General features: G+C 36.4%; 2 protein-coding genes across 4 annotated transcripts; one reads left to right on the top strand and one right to left on the bottom strand.

Annotated features, from left to right (window-relative positions):
- Positions 1–1,426: 1,426 nt before the first annotated feature.
- On the bottom strand, positions 1,427–6,709 carry LOC102667464 (uncharacterized). Its single transcript, XM_006577464.1, has 6 exons — positions 6,589–6,709; positions 3,652–3,885; positions 3,359–3,525; positions 3,038–3,277; positions 2,245–2,872; positions 1,427–2,058 (listed from the first exon to the last, which is right to left on the bottom strand). The coding sequence occupies exons 1-6, from the start codon at positions 6,707–6,709 to the stop codon at positions 1,427–1,429; spliced, it is 2,022 nt and encodes a 673-aa protein (XP_006577527.1).
- Positions 6,710–9,573: 2,864 nt separating this feature from the next.
- On the top strand, positions 9,574–14,470 carry LOC102659651 (uncharacterized). Of its 3 annotated transcripts, XR_001387443.2 has the most exons (7): positions 9,574–10,221; positions 10,946–11,030; positions 12,676–12,949; positions 13,039–13,165; positions 13,296–13,579; positions 13,665–13,769; positions 13,851–14,470. XR_001387443.2 is itself a non-coding variant. In XM_014773627.3 (5 exons), the coding sequence occupies exons 3-5, from the start codon at positions 13,391–13,393 to the stop codon at positions 14,109–14,111; spliced, it is 555 nt and encodes a 184-aa protein (XP_014629113.1). In that variant the 5' UTR covers positions 9,574–10,221; positions 12,676–12,949; positions 13,039–13,390; the 3' UTR covers positions 14,112–14,470. The 3 variants fall into 3 exon arrangements, 1 of the variants encoding a protein (XP_014629113.1); XR_005890828.1 differs by lacking the exon at positions 10,946–11,030; XM_014773627.3 differs by lacking the exon at positions 10,946–11,030 and having other exon boundaries at positions 13,039–13,579.
- Positions 14,471–15,598: the final 1,128 nt, after the last annotated feature.

Raw genomic sequence — 15,598 nt, 5'->3', positions numbered from 1 at the left:
CTAAACTAGACAGCACAGGCTTAGCGAGCAGGCTCGCTAAGCCCAATTCTAAGAAATTTAAAAACAGAGACATAATAGCGCTTAGCGTGACATGCATGCATAGCGCCCAACAAAAACACAAAAATCCTAAGTGTCTGATACACAGTACTCGCTTAGCACACAACCATGCTTAGCGAGTTCAACAGATAACTCAACAGAGAAGATGAATGCACTTAGTGCGACAGCTGGGCTTAGCGCGCTCATCTGGAAATCTAAAATCTTCAACAGAAGCGATGAACTCGCTTAGCACGCTAATCGCAATTTCCAAAAAAATAGGAGCATTCTCAGCCCCTCACTTAGGCCCATATTAGGCCATTAAACCCTAATCAAAACACACACATTGTGACTACAACACAAACCTAAAGCTATTATAACTAACAACTAACCTAACACTATGCATAAACATAAATTCTACCTAATAATCACTAAGTTATCTATCTTAAGGTTGAAAACTTAGAACGAAAACGAAGTAAAGTAAAGAAACTTACTTGGATTGTGTAGAGGAATGCAAAGAAGAGCAAAGGTGCAGGAATGCAAGGAGATGAAGTAAGGTGAGGGCAGATGTAATGAGGCCTTAATGCACAAGAAATGGTAACTGCCTAAGGCAGTACCTTATAATTTTTTTTGGCAGTTTTGTATGGTGCGTTTAGCGCACAACTGCGCTTAGCGTATGCATATGATGTTTGGGTTTTAAAAGCCCTGCGCCTAGCGCATCTGCTCGCTAAGCCCAATTTAAAATGTTAAAATTCCAAAGAAGCTTTTGGGCTTAGGGTACAAGGTCGCGCTTAGTGGGAATTGCAGCTTTGATTGGTCCTGCAACTTGCGCTTAGCCGCCAAAGGCTGCGCTTAGCGAATTAATGCTCATTAAATGCAGTAGTGGCCCGCGCTTAGCGTGTCGCTCATGCTTAGCGCAATTCTAATAATTGCAACTCCAGAGAAGGAATTGTGCTTAGCGGACGTCTACGCTAAGCCCAATTCGAAAGAATTAAAATCCAAAGAGGTTTTTGGGCTTAGCGTTAAGCACTCGCGTAGCGGGACCATCCAGCCAATGATCAGGGGTCAAGGCGCTTAGCGCGAACAACAGCTCACTTAGCACGTGAAGGAAATGGCGCTTAGTGTGTGGAACACAAAAAATTTTCTAAGTTATTTTTCTGTCCATCTCTTCACAAAACTTATAAACCCCCATTTTTTCAATATTAAACATGTTGAAAACACACGATCACAAGCAATCTAACTGAACTAGAATGCAAGAAAAACAAAACTAAAAAGGGCTGGGTTGCCTCCAAGTAAACGCTTGTTTAACGTCATTAGCTTGACGCATAGTTCTTTGTTATCCTGGATCAATCTTGGTTCTCTCCTTCAAAACCTTATCATCAAACTCCTTCACCTATAAACAAACATTATGGTCCAACAATTTTCTTTCTTCATTAAATAGATCAAAGCTGATCTGTTGGTCTTCAAAACCCATTTCTAACTTTTTCTTCCCCATGTCCACTACACATCTTGCAGTAGACATAAATGGACGTCCCAAAATTAAAGGAATATCTGCATCTTCCTCAATGTACATTACAACGAAGTCAGCAGGAAAGATAAGATGCTTGACCCGAACTAGAACATCCTCAATCACTCCATAAGGTTTGGTGATGGAGCGATCTGCTAACTGCAAAGTCATCCTAGTAGGCATTATCTCCAACTCTCCAAGTCTCCAACACATGGAAAGCGGCATCAAATTAATATTGGCCCCCAAGTCAATAAGAGTCTTGCCAATAGAAACTTCACCTATAGAACGAGGTATAGTGACGCTGCCTGGATCTTTATGTTTTGGTGGAAGGATTTGTTGAATTACGGAACTGTAGTTTCCTTCCACAATGATGTTGTTACTATGGATGTACTTGTTCTTCCTAGTTAGCATGTCTTTCAGAAATTTAGCATAGAGCGGCATATGCTGCAGTGCTTCTCCAAAGGGCATGGTAATTTCTAGCTTCTTGAAAATATCCAGAAATCTGGCAAGATGTCTTTCTTTGTATTTCCAAGAAGGTACCAAAGGATATGGTACTTCTCTCCCTTCAGCTGAAGATGCTTCTTTCTTTTTCTCTCTAGCACACTCGCTCTTTCTTTTTCTCTTCTCTTCTTTTCTCTATTTTTCTTTTTCATTTTTCTCATTTTTTTCATTTTCTTTTTCTTTTTCATTTATTTCTTTCTCACTCAAAATTATTGGTGTCTCTCTCATCTGTTCATCCTCCTCTTCTTCTTCTTTCTCTATAAGTTCACAAAAGGGTTGCACGGGTTCAGGTGCTGATTCAATTGCCAGTTGTTGTTTGTCATCCTCCACCATTTTTTTCTTCTTCTCCTCCTCCTCCATGGCTACCTTCCTTCCTCGGGTCATCACAGCCTTGCATTCTTCTTTTGGATTCTGCTCAGTGTTGGCTCCAAAAGTACTAGAAGATTTTTCTGCAAGTTGTTTGGATAACTGCCCTACCTGAACCTCTAGATTTTTTATGGCTGACTCTGTGCTTTTATGATTAGTCAATGAAACCTGCATAAATTGAGCAAGAGTTTCTTCCAACTTTGTTGTTCTCTCAGATAAGCTCGGCCCTTGTTGTTGTAGCCTGTTAGGTAGTCCACCCTGGTCTTTATTGAACTGATTACCAGGGTGAGTTCTCCATTGATTATGTTGCTGGTAAGGTTGTCCATGTTGCAATCCAGAAAATCCACCTGCATTAAAATTTTGTCTAGGCTGGTTTCCCATGTAATTAACTTCATGAGATGTTTCTTCAGTGGGAATATACAAGCCTGACCCATGAGCTCCATCAAAAAGTGTGCAACTTGTAACCTGCAAAATAGATGAAGGTAAAGGTTGACTAGCATGCAATTGAATTGGCAACTTACTTAGTGTTTCAGTTAAAGCTTCAAGTTGCTTAGACAACAACTTATTTTGGGCCAACAAGGCATTTTGTCATGAAAGCTCCAATAAACTCTTCTTGGTAGGAATATGAACTCTATCATGCAAAATTGTGTGGTCACTGGCAGCCATATTTTCAATTAAGTCCATAGCTGCTCCAGGTGTCTTCAACTTAATTTTTCCTCCTGCATAAGCATCGAGTAACTGCTCTGACTGCGACCGTAACCCATCAATGAAAATGTTGAGCTGTATAGGCTCTGAAAAACCATGAGTGGGGGTTTTCCGCAGCAAGCTATGGAATCTTTCTAATTCTTCACTCAAAGATTCATCGGGAAACTGATGGAATGAAGAAATTAAAACTTTTCCCTCTACAATTTTAGACTATGGGAAATATTTTTTTAGAAACTTCTCCAAAACTTCATCCCAGGTCTTTAAACTATTGCCCTTGAATGAATGTAGCCATCTCTTGGCCCCCCCAGATAAAGAAAATGAAAACAGGCTAAGCCTTATAGCATCTTCAGGTACACCAGCAAGCTTGACAGTATTACAAATCTCAATATACGTTGCCAAGTGTGAGTATGGATCTTCATTTGGTAAACCATGAAACAAATTGCACTGTATTAGCTATATCAATGAAGGTGGGTAAGTTAAGTTTTGTGCCTGAACCTCTGGCTGTGCAACACTTAAGAAATATTGTGGCACGAAAGTACTTGAGTAATCTTCCAAGGTCACTCGACGAGGTTGCTCTTCAGCCATGACTTCGACTTCAAATTCTGCTGTTTGAGATTCCCTGGATGTAGATGAATTAGAAGATGATGACTCAGAAAAGTGAGCCTCTTCAAGGATTGATGCTACTGTTCTGTCGTGCAAAAGCTTTCTTTTTCTCTCTGCGTTATTTCTTCTAAAGGTGGCTTCAATTTCTAAATCCAATGGAACCAATTCACCTACAGAAGATCTACGCGTGCATACACTAACAGGAACAACAGTTAAGCAATTCAAGAAGAAAATAAATTCTAAACTAAACAAATATTAACAAAAACAAAAATTAATAAATCAAAGAATAATGAATTAATACCTTCAAACTGAACTAAACTTTCCAAATGGAAAAAGTTCCCCGGCAACGGCACCAAAATTTACTTGTTGTACGACCAGAATACTTGATTTCTCCCTCTTCCAAATTGGTATTACTTGTTTTTATATGGGAGTGGTCTTACCGGCAAGTGCACTGGGTCGCCAAGTAAAAATAATTAAAATGGAATGATCCGAGAATCGAACACAGGGAACTGGTTCATTTAGCAAAGTTTTGTTAAGTAAGCAGGCATTTGCAAATAGAAATTAATGATTGTGAATTAAAGCAAAAGTATGTTCTATCCTAAGTAAAAGCAATAAACGAGAACAAGTAAGTGTGAAAATAGATATCTAAAGGCATTGGGTCCTCCTACTGAGTAAGTTGATGTAATTAAAGATGTTTTTCTAATTAAAGATGTTCCTGTGTTCTATTCTGAGGACAAAAATACCAAACACCGATTCCTCCAGAGTTTGGACTAATTTAAATCAAACTTCTCGCAGATCCCTCTTGTCGAACTTAGCCTAATTTAAATAGTATTATACTCACATCATAATAAAGAAAACTAAAACCCTGCACACTATCCCTAGCAATGTAGTTATTTAGTCCCTGCTCTATCAAGTTCTAAGGAAACAGTACATTTCCCAATGCTAAAGTCCCTAACACCACACACAAATGGGTGATCAAGCCACAAGCATTCATACAATAAGCATAGATAGAATTAGTGAACACATAAAAAAAACCTTAATTAGATATGAAAAAGAGTTTACATCAACTACTCAATAAGAATCCCCAATTGAGGGTTTTAGCCTTTCATGGCAACGAAGCTCCTTTAAAACTGAAGAAGAGGAATCAAGAGAAATTGCTTGCTTCCAAAGGAGTGGGGATGTCTCCTCCACCTCTAGAAATCTCACAATCTCTCAAAAACTCACTAATCTCCCTAAAAGATGAAAACTTGGCCCCTTGCTCTGCTCTGTGATCTCTGAAATTCACACTCTTCAGGCCTCTAACGGATATTCAGCACCTCTTTTAATTCTGCGCAAATTAGGCTTAAAAAGGACTTCCTGATCTCGATGTCGCGCTTAGCGCCATTCTCGCGCTTAGCGCTTAGTGCCATTCTCGCGATTAGCACAAGTAAGTGAATTTAAGCTTAGCGCCAATCTCGCAGTAAGCCTGGTAAGCGACACGCTAAGTGTGTGCTTGCGTAGCAGATGCCTTTCCAGATTCCCCTTTACTCGCTAAGCGCACTAGTGTCGGGCTTAGCCATTGATGCATGCTAAGCGCATTGAGCTCGCTTAGTGCGATGACTCCTTTGGAACTTCTTCAAAATAGCTCCTTTTTTCCTGAAATTAAAGAAAATTTAACATTAATTCCATGTAAAGAGACTTCTACTGAGCAGAGATCAAAACAAAGAAATTTTACTTACAATCCTACCAAAAAGAACCATAAATTGGTAGATTTATATACATTTTGGAAAACTTTTCTATACAAAAGTTAGTCGTAAACGACGACTAACACCCACCCATTGACCTCCATCTCCTTCCACTACTTTTGCACCATATTATGAAAATCTTTTTCTTTCGAACAACAATCTAGGATCCCAAAGGGTTTGAGCCCCCAATCAAGGTTTATATCCTTAAGGAGGATTGGAAAATGGTAAAAAATATCTGTATCAAGAACATATAGAGAACTTCTTTGCCAAATATCAAGTCATTCCTTTAATACTAAGCTCTATCAATCCTACTTCTAGTCGTTCCACTTGGTCTAAGCCAAGTAAACTTTCTTCCAAGCAAAGAGACATCTTCCAACTCCGTATTGTCAATGAAGTTATTAAAGTCCGTCCTTTCCCTTCTTCCAAGCTCAATACCACCAACTCGCTTTCTCTCACAAGTTCTCCTCACATTATTAAAGTCACCTATCAAACAACCAATTCTTTTTCTCACTACTTCTCCTATGCACCACCAACTCCTCCCACTGTCTACCTCTTTTTTCTCTTTCACGTGAGGAATAAATATTTATGATAACCACTTCGCAATTCTTCTCCTTACATACTCCCTTCATACCTATGAACCCCTCTTTAAAGAAAGAATTTGTTAAAGAAAAGGAAAATAGACATAATAGGCCCCCTAAAGCTCTTCTAGATAGAGAATATACCCATCTCCAAAGAAAAGATTTTGTCAAAGAAAAGGAATATGGATCCCATAAACATAATAGGCCCCCTCTAACTCTTTTTTCTCTTTCACATAAGGAATAAATATTTATGAAAACCACTTCGCGTTTCTTCTCCTTACATACTCCCTCCATACCTATGAACCCCTCTCCAAAGAAAGAATTTGTCAAAGAAATGGAATATGGATCCCATAGACATAATAGGCCCCCCGAAGCTCTTCTAGATGGAGAATATACCCATCGGACATCATTAGATCCCCAATTGGAATAGCATAGTTATTTAGCAATTCTCTTTTTTTTTTGTCTCTTGGATACACAACATTTGCACCCCGTCCTTAACCACAAGATTCCTAATATGTTTCCATTTGATTGTGTTACCCAATCCTCTAACATTGTATGACTCATAAACAACCATCACGAGCCCCACCTTTTTTCTTCTTCTTAACTTGCTCAATCTCCTTTTGATCCCTTTCTTCCATATGCTTCATATGATTTACCATATCCTCCTCTTCACCCATGTAGGAAACACCCATATTTTGGGCTAGCTCCCACAATTTTTTTTGCATCCTTTCCTTTATACCTTAACCAATAATTCCTATTGCAAATGTTGATTTTGCCATCACAGATAGAATTACTAATATTGGAGTGTTTTTTACTTTCTTTCGTCTTCCTACTATTTTTCTTCAAAATCCTACCAAGTGAGGATTGTTTCACCTTCCCCTTCCCTATAGTTACTTGTGACACTTCTTCAAGTTTATTATCACCAACCTGCACCCCCCTTAGGACTCTTCTTGCTTCATTAGATTCTACTAAGGCATTGGCTCAACAAATTCATAGTCTTCACCCAAGTTTGAGTGATATTGTGAAATGTTGTCTTCATAATTTGAATTCACCAAAACATCCAACTCTCTTAGAGTCACTAAAACACATAGAGGTCTATGTCATTTTATTAGTTTGCTCATCAAACAACCAAAATTTAAATAATTTCACTTTCGGTGTTAGTCAAGCACTTAACATACATTATGAAAAATCTGTGTTACAAATTCAATAACCATTTTGAAACTTAAAAATTAACATAGTTTAAACATTAAAAATATAAATTAGCAAAATTATAAAATAAGAATAAACATTAGTATTTTTTAAAATAAGTAAAAAATACATGATAATAAAAAAATTGACACAAACTTTAGTTTAGTAAACATTAAATTCACATATATCAATAAAACATAACAATTTAATTTCCAATTTTTAATCAATAAAAAATTAACCCAATAATAAATATTAAAATTCAATAACCATTTAGAAACTTAATATATATAAGAAAAGTCTTTGACACCCTCGACTAAACTTTTCTCACCAAGGTGCTCAATAAATTTGGGTTCTCTGATATTTTCGTCACTTGGATCCACAACATCCTCGGATCTACCAGACTTTCCATCTTAGTCAATGTAAACCCAATGATTTTTTTCCTTGCCTTCATGGAGTCTAGCAAAGAGACCTCTATCCCCTTTGTTTTTCTATATTGCAGAAGAGGCTCAATATTAGTCATGGTATCCTTGCTCTCATGGACTCGGGCAAGCTTTAGTTGATGGCGAGCCCGAAGGCTTGCAACATTCCGAGCCACACCATGTATGTTGATGATGTTATAGTATTTTGCAGAGGAACAGTAAAAAATGCCAAAGAACTGATGGTGCTTTTTGCGAAGCGTGAAGACTCATTTGGACAAATTATTAGTAGAAAGAAATCCATTTTTCTTTTATCATGGACATCAACCAAAGACAGATTCCACCCATCACTGATGGTGCTAGGTAGGCATGGCAATGGGGTGGGTTAGGGCCAGGTTTTGCTTACCCCGCCCCTGCCCCTGAAACCCAACGGGGGTGTAGATTTACCCCCTATCCCTGCCCTCGACGGAGTCGGGTTTTCCCCACCTGCCCCACCCCGACATGCTTATAAAATTATATAAAAATATATAATTTTTCATAGAATGAAAAATACAATTTTAAATAGCAACCATAACATATTTTTAAATGGTACATGACAACATAAAATTCTACCCAATAGTAGCATAAAATTCAATCCAATAGTTTCAGGTTTTAGTGTGTTATATATATGTAATAATATTTTTGTAAATTAATTATTAGCGGGGTGGATTCAGGTCAGGTATTAATAATTTCATCCCCGACCCCTACTTTGCCTATCGGGGAAAACCTTACCTGACCCTGGTCAACTCCGATTTTCCCCGTCAAAATCGAGGTGGGTTCGGGGTGGCCCCGTGGGTTTAGGCCCCATTGCCATGCCTAGTGCTAGGAAATGGCAGAAGCATTAATTCTTGGACCCATAATTGGTTGTTTCATCCCATTGTGGATGCACTAAATTTTCCTTTTGGACTTCACAACAACTTATCAGCTCTAGTTACAAATTTTGTTTCTAACGGGCAGTGGGTTATGCTAGATTAGATTTATCAGAAAGCCCCTATTGTTATAGTTGAGATTAATAAAACCATTATACCAGCTGACAACATTGTTGATCAAGCAATGTGGAGATGTACTGAATCATGGTCATTGAACTTAAAACAATCTTATCTTTTCTTAAAAATCCATGCAGTTAGGTCACCTTGGGCCAAAAATATTTAGAGGAATTGTATTCTGTCAGCCAAACCGTTGGTCTTTGGTGTTGTTTGTGAAAGAAGGTTCCCACTGATGACATTTTAAGTGCTAGAGGTTACACTTTGGTTTCCAAATGTGATTTATGTCGTTGTTCTTCAGAATCGCTAGAGCATATTTTCCTTCAATGCCAATTTGCTTCCAAAATTTGGGACTAGCTAGAAGTTAAGCTGCAAAACCAAAAGATCGTGAGAACACAACAAATATTACATAGTAGGAAAATAATAACAAACACAAAAATTTAGCGTGGTTCAGCACATCTTGCCTACGTCTATGAAACCATATCAAAAGTATTTCACTATCACAACAATGATTACAAGATTATAACTCATCATAAATTGTGTATCACTCTACAAATTTGAGTACCTCACTCAATAGTTACTAGAAATGGTTACACTTTCATACAAAGACACTTTCCTTTCAACAAAGTGACTTTGTTTCACAATCTCTCTTCTCATAAACTCTCTCTTAATGTGTGTATCTTCTCCACTAATTCTTTTATCTATTTATAGTGAAGATTGTCACCAACTAAAATAAATAAGTTCTCTTGAAAGTTGAAACAAAAACAACTTTCAATGCATTCATTCAAATAAGTTTTATCTAGTAAAATGCATTTTTTTTACTTCGCATTTAAACCACCTAAACCTTAGTGATAAAAATTCAATTTTCACTATGCATTAAATGTACCTTATCTTTTGGATTGCAACTTTACAAAATCATTTCCTCAGCTGAAGGATATGCGGCTGACAATAGTTATGTTTGCCATTTGGGACTGTCGAAACAAATGCAGATTTCAATCTCAAAGGCCCAATCTCGATAAAGTCTTTTCGGATCATTCAGCTAGTTGGGGATTTCTCTCATGGCGTCATGTTCCCCTCCATACACAACAAGAAATATGTTTATTTCCGACAGATTTTTCCCACAGAAAAATTTCCATAAGAATTTTTCAAAAAAATGACGGATCATACAGACGGTCAATTATTTCATCGGAAAGTTCACATTTCTAACGAATTATACCGATGGAATGGGGATCCGTTGGAAACCAAAATTCCCCAAAACAAAAGACGACAACCCTAGCCATCTGAATCACTTGGTTTTTTTTTTTGCGTTCTTCTCCCCCTCCTACCCCATTTCCGTCGTTGACGGATACCACACCACAAGACCTTCACGGATAGCATACCACACCCTAATTACTTTGTCGCAGTGACACCCAGTTGGTGGAGACAAAGTCGCCGTCGCGGCCTCTTCCATTGCCATTCATGGAGGCAAATTTGTTGTGTGGCGTCCATTTTGGTTGCACAAAGTCGCTTGCTTTCCATTCCAACATTCATTCATTCACAACCTTCTCCTTATGCTTACGTTTGCTGTCGTCCGGAAAGGTTTTTCTTTCTTTCTCTCTATCTTTGTGTTTGTATATATCCTTTTCCCTCTTTATGTCTCTGTTTCTTTTCAAAACAATCAAATGCATTGCTACTGAATTTGCTTTTGGGTGTCTTAATAAATGATGGTTTCGTGTGTGATGAGTTTGTGTATCGTTTCTCCTTTTCTTCTGTTCTATTCTTTATAAGATAAGATCTTAATGCTCACTGTAACCATTCCACTCCCATTGAATAATGGTGAGACTGAGAGTGTGGGGAAGGGTTATTTTTCACCCTTCAATCTTGTATGGTTTATCAAGATTATTTGGTTTTGCTAAAATCATTCTTGACCCTCCATTAACGGTGCATCTTCTTCCTTTCACGTATTCACTATAAAAATTTGTGTACTCCACTTGTTTGTGGTAAAGAGTTAGTGGTATTTTAACATATTTGTTCTATAGTTTTAACTTTTTAAAATAGTTATTTTAGAAAACAAATTGGTGTATATCAGCAGTTTCTATGTACAAAAATGATTGGTGGACACCCTAGAGTTATTTCAAACCTAGTGAGAGAGAGATAGAGAAGCTTGTGGTTAAGTTTTTTATTGTCTCAATAGAAATTATGATTCACAGTTTAAAAATTAGATTGGTGATTTATGACTTGATAAATATCATGAAAAAGATCCCAACTTTCATCTGGAGACAAGATAGAGATTATGAAATTCTTTTGACTTCCCATCTTGTAGCATAAATCTTCAATTTTGATGTGAACGAAATTCTGCAATTCTTGTGATGCTCATTAGAAGGAATCCCAATAGACTTAAAATCAAGGTATGTCCAAACATCATCAAGCACTATTAAGACATTATTAATATTTTTCCTTCTTTCATATAGTTGGCATGCTCTTCCTTGAATAGTTTCCTTATCAAAGTTTAAGCCTAAAGCATCAGCAATTTGACCTTGAATATTCAAATAGTCAAGATTTTGGGATACTACTGCCATTACAACTTCATCAAAAAACTTGCCTATATCTGAATTTTTTATTATTTCTTTCACAAATGTGGTCTTTCCCACTCCACCCATCCCACATATCCTTACTCTTTTGAAATCTTCATCTTTTAATTTCTCCATGACCTTTATCACAATTAATTTTCTACTTGGGAAGCTTTTAATAACATTTGAGAAAGTGGATCCAAGTGTTGGTGGAGGAGCAGAATAGGATATGATCTCAAATTTCTCTTTTTTTAAGCTTGTAACATCCATGATCAATCTTTTGGCTCTCTTGCTTAATGAATAACGTAACACCAAATATGGAGACCATCTACCAAGGCACTTATTGTTTTATACTTGTAAATCATTGAATTCTTGTACTTCATTACTTATATTTTCCACTCCATAGAGCCAATTTTCCACAACATATACAATTTGACGTCTATTCCTTTTATCTTCATCTACCACGCCTTGTACTCCTTGTTTTCTACCTTACAATGTTTTGTGTTCATTTTTTGGATTTTTTATATTTTTTTTTGGTAGTAAACTAGATATCCAAACTGATCTGCAATAGGTGATACTAATGACTCCCCAAGTTTTGTCACAATTCTTGTTGCTACTGAGATAAGGCATTGCATTGTTGCTTTCTAGATGATTTTATTTGAATCACACTGTATAATGTTATAACATAAGAACTTGTAACCACAATAAAGTTAGTTAGATTAGCAAAAGGAAAAAGAAAAAAGGGATGCATCTCTAAGAGAAGTGAATCAAATAAATAAATAAATGGAGATACTTCTTAATAGTCTTTGGTGCAAAGTTTCAGTTTGAATTGATAGAGGCATAAGTTGAAGTAGGTTTCGGTTCATCGTGAGACACATTTACCTATTTGTGTCTTGAACAAACTTAGGTTTTAAAGTTCAAAATTTGTTCTTCCACAACTACCATGATTGTAATTTTGTTTATAAATACTACACTTTTTTTTGTAATTTATGAAATAGTTGTTCAATTTAAAAGTTTATGCATGCATGTATGTGACTCACACTTCTTCTTTAAGAAAAAAGTTAAAATATGGAAAAGGAGAGAACTTGTGCCATTCATGAAATAAAGAGAAAATAAGAAAGAAAATTATAAAGAAAAATATTTTCTATGATGTTATTAAAAACTTGAATATGTTTTTGGTCTTTAAAATTTTTACATATTTTACATTTGTTTCCTAATTATTTTATTTTATTTTTTTTACTTTTGATCCCTAAATTGTTATTTATTTTTTATTTGGTCCTTGTTGTTACATTGATTATGTTTACTTGAGACGTTACCATTTGAAGGAAAACATATTGGTGATTGTGATTTAAAAAATTCAATGTAACAGTAGGGATGAACTACGCAAGAAAAAAAAAAGAAACCAAATGAAAAATCCACAAATTTAGGCCTCGAGATAGTTTGTCATCATCTACCTCATTCCTATCTTTTGTGTCTATGCCAGTTAGCCCTCACGATGTTGCACCTACACCATCTCCACCTCCGACTGAAGCTAGACCATTTGTATGTCATCTTAATGCACGTGGACTATCCTCGGTACCTACATCCACACCATCCCCATCGTTGGTTCATGCACGTGGACCATCCTCGGTACCTACATCCACACCTTCCCCATCCCCGGCTATAGCCAACATGCCTACAGATGAAGATGCTACAAATTTGGCGATGGAAGACCACCCCCTTAATGATTGTCCAATGATTATGCTAATAAATGGAGCGTAAGTATTACAAAATTTATATAAATATCATTATATAAGATACATCATATATAATCTTACTATTTTGATGAATTATTTTGTATATTTAGGTTCCATCCATCTAAGGTTCCAACAAAGGCTGTCTCCTTGTCCATTAGGCAACAATTTGGTCAGCCTTGACCTACTTGGGAGCAATTCCAAAAGATCATCAGGATCTTTTTTTCCCATCGTTTTAAGGTAAATTGTTCTTCTATTAATGAATTAGTTCAATGGTTGAAATGGATATTATGGCTGATTTTTTAATATCAAATTATAAAATTCCTATTTTTCTAATATTGTATCGTTTCATGACTTTGTTATACTTTAGAGAAAATTGGTCTGGAGACCCGAGGAAGAGAATGAAATTAAAAAAAAAAACTTTTAACTCGAAAGCATCTCATAGACTTTCTGAGATGTTTAGGGATGCTTGAAATGAAAATAAAAGGTCATATTGGATTGGAGGTCATATTTGGAACGATCTGTTATCACGTTAGTTTGTACCTGAGTATCGTTCCAAGTGTGCATAGGCCAAAAAAAAGTCGGGCATTTGAAAAGGGTGTATGTATGCACACAGGTGGTTCTATCAGCTTGCAAGATCACGTCATTCGCTTGGTATGTACGTTAAAATTATAACACATTGTTGTTTATACTTGTTTAATTTAATACTTAATGTATATTTTATAATGTCTGTTAATAGTCAGAGGAGCTTGGTCAATCTGTATATGTAGATGACGTCTTTCAACAAACTCATTTACGAAAGGATACTGGTCAATTTGTCAATGATAGATCTAGGCAAACACATGTGAGACCATTATCTTGCATTTTTTTTATGCTTTAAATTATTTATTATATTTATCAAATAATAATTGTTTATGAATGACAGGAAGAATTCGAGGCTAGACTATCTCAAGCTAGGTCTGATACTACATCAAGTGTTGGTGAATCACAACTCACTCCTTTAGACCCTACTGAAGAACAAAGACTTAGGAGTCGGTGTTGGGTTGCTACCGCAGGACCAAAGTGTAAGGGACACCTTTATGGTACTGGAGACCTTGCTCATGCTTTCAAATGTGAAAATGAAAACTTCATGCAACATATACAAGGATTTTCCAGTGGTGCTAAAGATGTTGCAGAGATTAACTGACTAAGAGAGGAGTTGCGTCAATCAAAGGAGGAGATGTGTGTTTTTCAGTCCGTTGTCCTTCAATTCCTACCTTCTGAAGTGTGAAACACTATTCATGAACAACAAAAACCTCACCAACAGAATCATGAACAGTAGGACCACCAACACCAGTAGGACCAGGCAAATGATCAGTAGCAGGACCAGGCAAATGACCAACAACCAGATCACCAGCACGAACATGATGACCAACAGAGCCACTCTACTGATGATTATTTTGATTAATGAGTTAGCAACACAAAATCACTATTGGCAATCGCCATTTCTTTTACATTTGTTTTAAATTTAACTTAACGATTTATTTTAGTCTATGTTTTGCATTTATCAATTTCACTATTTCCTTAATTATAAATATGTATCAATTCAAATTTTTATGGTAAATAATAAAAATACATAAAATAATCGCTAAATTATCGTTCATAAATGATAAAAAACAAAATCAATTGAAATATTAAATTATCTATAAAATAAGATTTTCCGACAGATTTTCTGTGTGAACTTTCCCATGGAAAAATCCATGAGAAATTTTCGAAGGATTTTCCGTAAAAAAATTTTAAGGGAAAAATCCATCGGAAATAGTCTGTGACAAATTTCCAACGAATAGTATCTGTCAAAAATTTTTCATGGACTATTTCCGACGGACATGAAAAATATGTCAGTTAAAATTTCTTATGACCATTTTTTCGATGGACAAAAATCCATTGAAAATTTTCAATTAACGACAGATGTTTAACGTTTCCAACAATTTTTGGCGCCGGAAATATGGTTTTTTTTTTTTTTTTGTAGTGATGGAAGAGTTCACTAAGCTTAAAGCTTTCAATGTCGTTTTTCATCCGAGGAAGCCACAACGTATCAAGCTAGTGAGGCTGCCGCCAAAGGATCGCCAGCGATAGTGGGCTGCAGAGGCATTGTTAGGGATTCTCAAGCCAACATAAGAGGTTGTTTTTCCGTTAGTGTATGTATTAGAACCTCTTTTTTTTAAAGAGTTGTTGGCTGCAATCACAACAATTGACATTGTTATTGACAAAGGTTGGCAAAATTTATGGCTTGAGTGTGACTCGCTTTTAGTCGTGCAAGCTTTCAAGCTGGATACTTTGATACCTTGGAAATTAAGAAATAGATGGGAAAATGTAGTAGCTGCATCTAAAAATATCGGTTTCATTGTTGGTCATATCTACCTTGAAGGTAACAACTGTGCATGTAGGTTAGCCTTACATGATACTAACTTAGATGGTTTTCAATGGTGGGATTCTACCCCAACTTTTGTTTCTAGATTTTTTGTAACAGGGTCTACCCTTTTATAGGTTCAAATAGTCCGTGCTGTGTTTGGGTTTGGTGTTGCCCCCCGTGGCTTTTGTTTCTTCGTCTCTTATTTAATGGATTTCAGGCTCTAGAGTTGGTAGTGGAGGGTAGTGGTGCCAACATAGTTCGAATGGTTGCACCCTTCTTGC

This window comes from Glycine max, chromosome 3 (assembly GCF_000004515.6).
Source record: "Glycine max cultivar Williams 82 chromosome 3, Glycine_max_v4.0, whole genome shotgun sequence".
NCBI lineage: Eukaryota > Viridiplantae > Streptophyta > Magnoliopsida > Fabales > Fabaceae > Glycine > Glycine max.
The sequence above is the reverse complement of the archived record's forward strand: the minus strand, read 5'-3'. Positions and strand labels throughout refer to the sequence as shown.

What these genes read in the sequence shown, in the direction of transcription:
- LOC102659651 (XM_014773627.3), top strand. Translation starts at nt 13,391, where the DNA reads ATGCTTGAAATGAAAATAAAAGGTCATATTGGATTGGAGGTCATATTT. An exon ending in AAGATCACGTCATTCGCTTG is followed by an intron (nt 13,580 to 13,664) that starts GTATGTACGTTA and finishes GTCTGTTAATAG; the next exon opens with TCAGAGGAGCTTGGTCAATC. An exon ending in ATAGATCTAGGCAAACACAT is followed by an intron (nt 13,770 to 13,850) that starts GTGAGACCATTA and finishes TATGAATGACAG; the next exon opens with GAAGAATTCGAGGCTAGACT.
- LOC102667464 (XM_006577464.1), bottom strand. Translation starts at nt 6,709, where the DNA reads ATGGGTGTTTCCTACATGGGTGAAGAGGAGGATATGGTAAATCATATG. An exon ending in ACACAATTTTGCATGATAGA is followed by an intron (nt 2,873 to 3,037) that starts GTTCATATTCCT and finishes TCTATTTTGCAG; the next exon opens with GTTACAAGTTGCACACTTTT. An exon ending in AGAGACACCAATAATTTTGA is followed by an intron (nt 2,059 to 2,244) that starts GTGAGAAAGAAA and finishes GGAAATACAAAG; the next exon opens with AAAGACATCTTGCCAGATTT.